We start from the raw sequence: 6000 nt of genomic DNA on the forward strand, positions 1-6000 counted from the left end.
ATTAATAATTTTCAAAGGACTGATCAAACAAATTCATTTAATTTTTTTAATGTAATATAAAAGCAAGTTAAAAAAAACCAATTACAGTATTTATTTTTTGCATCTCCCCCCCCCAAAAAAAAAATTTGCTTAAGGATGTTTGGTAAAAAGAAGCCAAATTTTTGAAAAATTGTTTTTATGATGAGACTTAGAAGTTTTATTCTTTGCAGAATTTGAGGTAATTTCAGCTTACTGTCATTAACTAAAAATTTAAATTTTTATTATCTAGCTGGCCCTGACAAAGGAACTGTCAAGGGAAGTACTTTATTATGTTTACATTTTAACCATGAGGTTTAATAATCTTTCACTTCCTGAAACACTCTTGAGTGGGTTAAACATTTAAAAGCCAGCTCCAGCAAGATGAATTTTTTTTTTAGCAGGATCCTAAAATCAAAATGATTAGAAGCATCAAATGAACCCTGTAGGTTTTTCAGGACTGAAGCACTGTGTTCCTGGTTGGAACATTTGAACTTCTGAGTGATGAGAGCTCTACATTCTTCTTTCAAGCCACATAAAGTATGTGAGTGTGATATTTTTAGCTTAAGCGATATCTATACAATAGACATGGTGAGTAATATTTAATAGCTCTTAATAGCTGTGCCGGAGTACTCCATTTGAACCTTTTCCCAAGGTAGAGTAGGAGTGAACCTATGATCTAATTGGAAAGCACATGGGCTTTGGAGAACAAACCTGGTTTTAAATCCTGGTTCCAAATTTTGCAAGGAGCCCTGATGGCGCAGTGGTTAAGAGCTCAGTTGTTAACCAAAAGGTCAGCAGTTCAAATCCACTAGCTGCTCCGTGGAAACCCTATGGGGCAATTCTACTCTGTCTTATAGGTAGTTGTGAGGAGTGGCAATAATAATACAGAGAGTACCTGACATGTAATGAAGGCTCATTTATAGTAATTATCCTCCCATCCTTGTTTTGAAAATCTCAGTGGAGCCTTCCTATTTATATGTAGTCAGAACAGGCAACAATAATCTACCTGGAGATTGCCTCCAGAAGGACTCCATATACCACAGGCAATGTTTAACTCATTTCCACAAGACCTTAAGAAGTCCTAGAGAGTGGAGCTGAGGTTTTATGAGACACAGACCAGTCTGACAAAGATTCCTGGGGTCTTTCCTGGTATCCTGTTCCCAAAGCAGGGATGACCAACCCTAAGTCATCTGCAGAAGGCATCAAACGGAATGTCCGTCCAGCCAGTGCCTCCTCAAGGCTATGTTTGTCTTGTTCTGTGTGCTGAGCAAGGGGCTGGCTGTGATTGAGGAGGTCACCTGGTACAGAACAGCTTCAGAGTGCTCCTCCTTCCTGGCCATCTCCTCTGCTCCCCTGGTGTCTACGCCCTCTGGGGTTCTCCCCCTCAGGGTCTTGACCACATCTATGAGAGGTTTACCTTTCATAGACAGCCTGTGGTGTTTTTGTTTTTGTCTTTTCTTAAATTTGCTTCTGGTTTTTGTTGGTCCACGTCTAATTTCTGTCTAGAGTCACTAAATGTCATTGGTAAATTGTTTCTGAGAAAGCTTATCCCGAACCCTCCACTTTCCAGGGTCCCATTATTGGCCAGGCCACTGGTATTATCTTGTTGATAGATTTTATGACTTCCTTCCCTTTCTGTTTCAGTTTCAAGGAGAAGCTGGGGCCAGCAGTCCCAAGAGTATCAAGAACAGAAGCAACAGTCTCCTAGCAAAGATGGCCGTCAAGGCAGCAAGTCTAGCGACTCTGGGGAAGAAGCAGAAAAAGAGTTTATTTTTGTGTAAAGGTCACCCCTGCTGATGTCTCATTTGCAGGGTGCTTTTTTTGTTAGCCATCAGAGAGGGACCGAGGGCAATGCCTCTTCCCAGGCACTCTTTTCTTGGTGCTTTCTTTCCATATCTCTGCTCCGCCCCCCCACCTTTTTTTTTTGTTTGTTTGTTTTCTTGAGTGTAGAAACAAATCCATTTCTTAAGCAATCAAAGCACGTTTATTTGGTCTCCTCTCCCCTCCCCGCCAAGCCTTGGCATTTGATTTCTAAACATTCCTTCATATGCCTTCAATGAAAGCCAGCAATTATTCCATGGGTCCTACTTGAATTTCTCTGCAGCGGCTACAGATTACCCAGCCAGAGGAGTTTTTGGAAGATCAGTGAAGTAACTGGACACACTCTCACACAAGGAAATGCCACCCAGCAGATTGTATGGGGTGCTGCTGAAAGTACTTGTGTCAGATCTGCACATGAGCTGATATAGCAATTTATTCTTGATGTATGCAATTGCACATTGTAATTATATTAACAGAGCACACTAATAAATAACTTGTATAAAGTATATATACATTAGATGGTGGGTATGGTTTTTACATTCTCCCATGGGGAACTTCTTCCTTCCTGATGTGGAATTGTACATGTAAAGCTTGGTCCGTGACCTTTGCATAACGTCAACTAAGCACAGCGAAGAAAAGCGTCCAGGAAGCCCCCAGCTGATTCTACCACGTGCCCGGATTCATGTATATAGTTGATTGGAATGAGGTTTTATGAATATTTGTGTTTTTTGAAGGCCTTTAACTTCTGTCTGCATATTAGCTTTTAATGAGTGATTTTATGAGAGAATACTTTGCCCCCTGTATAAAAAAAAAAAAAAAAACTACTACTCTTTTTAAGACATTTCACAAATATTCACTTACATTACAGGCTGGAGGGATTTTACTCATATGTATATTTATACCAATAAAATGATTTTACAAATGGAATTTTTTACCTTCTCCAGTTACTTTTTTTTTTTTTTTTTTTCAGTTAGAACGGGCTTGTGGTGGTGAACTTTGTTTTTGTTTCCAAAAACCAGAATAATCACAGTTTCCAGATAATCAAACTGGGAGCCATGACATTAAAAATAAATGTAACTTGGTAATTCCATTGCCTTCTCATCCTCCTCCAGCCAGACCGGCACCTGGCATACTGTGAGTGCTCAGAAAATGTAGACTCAATGGTTTTCTGCAGGTGCGTGATTTCATGAGGCTGGACAGATCAAAGATTGTTTCCTCCAAACGTGGCCTCTGCTGTCATAAATGCTGATGGGAACAGACATCTCCAGTGGCCATCGAAGTGGGAGAAGTCTAAGAGGACAAAGATGAGCTTGGTGCCTCTGTGAGCTATCAGGCTGTGGGGAGGAAGACATACAACCCAACTAAATATGTGTAATACGAGCCTGAACTCATGATAAAAGTGCTATGGAAAAGGTGGCTCGTTCTGTCTGTGATGGTTAGGAGGTGTCAGAGGAGGTGATGTTTGCACTAGGCCTTGAAGTATTATCTTCACAAGTACAGGGACTCTGTCTTATTCATAGTATCCCCGAGAGATGTATGATATGACCCATAGTAGACATAGAGCTGGGGGGATCAGAAATTGAGTGTTCAGTCTAAGAGTAATCAAGTTCACGTTCATTTAGAAATACCATGTGGTAAAACTACGTCTGCTGCAGGTTGCAGCCTCTCTCTGAGTTAGAACATAGGAGCTGTTATTGGAGAAAGAGAAGGGAGAAGGTCAAGATCTTCATGGAAGACTGAACTACAGGCATGTTTCCTGTTTCTGCCATGTGCAAACCCTAAACTGAGAATGGGGGCATAGGGAATTCACACCCCATCTCAGGCATACTAACTAAATAAAAACCAAACCCTTTGCCATTGAGTCTATTCTGACTGATGGCAACCCCATGTGTTACAGGGTAGAACTGAGTTCTGTGAGGTTTTCTTGGCTGTAATCTTTACAGAAGCAGGTCACCGGGCCTTTTTTCCGGGGTGCCACTGAATGGATTCAAACTGCCAACCTTTAGTAGTTGAACACAAACCATTTGTACCACCCGGGAACCCTCAAGGTGTACCACAGAGGGGCCAAATAACCCAGGAATCACTTCTGTTGTGGGATGCATCCATTGTGTGGCTGGATTGGGTAGGCTGACTTCCCAATTTTATTTTTCTAATTTTTTTGGTTAATTTAACATCAGTTAGTTTGTGACTACTCAGCCCATGCTAGTTGGCCTAGTTTAACATTGGTTAGTTTGTGTCTACTTGGCCCATGCTAGTTGGCCAACAGTTGGTCAGGAAGGTGTCAGGTGTGGGAGAGAAGCCAAAGTGCAGTTAAAAATTGGCCACTGAAAGTCCTGGAAGAGGGTAGTCAACATGAGAAAGGAGGATTGCCTGCAGCAGAAAAGACATCCGCATCCTTTTGACTGTGTGGTATATTGGCTTATTACCCCATATGCTCCGTCTCCTCTTGTTGGCTATTCATTTTAACGCTCTATTTGCAGAACACAATATTCCCAGAGAAAATAATTTTGCCAACTTGAAGGGAAAACACAATGATACCTTTTGTGAAGAGGAGGAAATGAATTACAACAGGCAATCTCAGTAGGCAGCCAGGCTAGCCCTGAATTTTCAACAGAGAAGTTGGACCCGTCTTCAATCCCAAGTGTGAAAATCCTAAATTGAGATAGCCTTGAAAGGATTTCTTCTTCAATATTGGTTTACTTGGTAGATAAAAAGCACTGCCCAACTGTAATCCTACAGTGAAAATAACATGGTATTCATTCCTACTCTCCCTCTGTGGTCTTTTACTCTCAGCAAAAATATTGATGGACACCTTCTATAGCTTGTCCAGGGAGTTCCAATGGGACACTCTAGTTAGAAAGCTATAGATTCTGAAGTCTGGCCTTCACTTCTACTCACTCTATAAGGTGGTAAGGAAGCAGTGTGAGGGCATTGGTGGCTCAGTGGTAGAATTCTCCCCTTCCATATGGGAGACCCAGGTTCAGTTTTGGCCAATGCATCTCATGCCTAACCACCATCCTTCTGTTAGTGGAGGCTTGCATATTGCTATGAATGCTAAATCAGATTTTAGTGGAGCTTCCAGACTAAGATAGACTAGGAAGAAAGGCCTGACAATCTACTTCCAAAAACCATGTCATCCAATCCCAACTGATCATGGGGGTAGCTCTGGACTGGGCAGTGTTTTTATTCCATTGTGACTGTGGTCGCCATAAGTCAAGGGCTGACTTGATGGCAGTGGTGGTACAGTGGTTAGAACTCAGCAGCTACCCAAAAGGTTGGCAGTTGGAACCCACCAGCTGCACCTTGGAAACCCTGTAGGGCAGTTCTACTCTGTCCTATAGGGTTGCTATGAGTTGGAATCAACTCGACAGGAGTGTTTTTTTTTTTTTTTTGGTTTAACAACAAAGACGTAGTAAAATTTCACAGACCCTCGCTGTTCTGTCACTGCATGTTTGGGGTCCTGCTTTTCCTAAGTTACACACTCCAAACAGAAACCTACATCTGACTCACTTCCTTAATCCAGAATCCAGCCCCTTGGCCCAATTGCTAAAAGCCAGACCAGGGTGGCAAAGTAGGGAAAGCAAACAGCAATAGAATGATAAAGAGAAAGACAGAAACACTGTATTATTAGTCTCTCTCTCATGTTTGGAGTTTTCATTTGCCTCTCCTGAGATTTGACTGGACAAAGCAGAACTATAACTAAAAGCAATACTTTGAGGCAGCCTGGCCCTTACTCCCTCACTCATGATACAGGCTTGGGCAAACTATCTCCTTAGTAAGCTGCATTATTTTAACATCCGAGCCTCCTACAATTCTTGGCTCACACACCTTACATGTCAGAAAGCTAAGAGCAGGAGAAAGCTCAGTTCACCAAACTGGGCTGTAAATTTAATCTGCTGGTGCCATTAGCTCTACATGGAGTCCTGGGTGGTACAAACAGTTAATGTGCTTGAGTGCTAACCGAGGGGCACCCAGATGTTCTCAGAAGAATGTCCTGAAAATCTGTTTCTGAAAAATCAGCCATTTAAAACCCTATGGAGCACAGTTCTCTGACACACATGGGGTCGCATGAGTCAGGATCAACTTGGTGACAGCTGGTACTGTTAACTACACAGTATTTACTTTTAAGCCAACAACTTATCTGTGAGACAAATAAGGGAG

General features: G+C 41.9%; 1 protein-coding gene across 7 annotated transcripts in view; it reads left to right on the forward strand.

The window, feature by feature from the left end:
- Positions 1-2766, forward strand: part of CARMIL1 (capping protein regulator and myosin 1 linker 1) — a 390198-nt gene extending 387432 nt beyond the window's left edge. For all 7 annotated transcript variants that reach the window (XM_064281536.1, XM_064281542.1, XM_064281546.1 and 4 more), the window contains one exon: positions 1663-2766. In XM_064281536.1, the coding sequence (XP_064137606.1) occupies positions 1663-1799 (137 nt within the window). In that variant the 3' untranslated portion in view covers positions 1800-2766. The remainder of the gene's footprint in view (positions 1-1662) is intronic.
- Positions 2767-6000: the final 3234 nt, after the last annotated feature.

This window comes from Loxodonta africana, chromosome 1 (genome assembly GCF_030014295.1).
Source record: "Loxodonta africana isolate mLoxAfr1 chromosome 1, mLoxAfr1.hap2, whole genome shotgun sequence".
Classification (NCBI taxonomy): domain Eukaryota; kingdom Metazoa; phylum Chordata; class Mammalia; order Proboscidea; family Elephantidae; genus Loxodonta; species Loxodonta africana.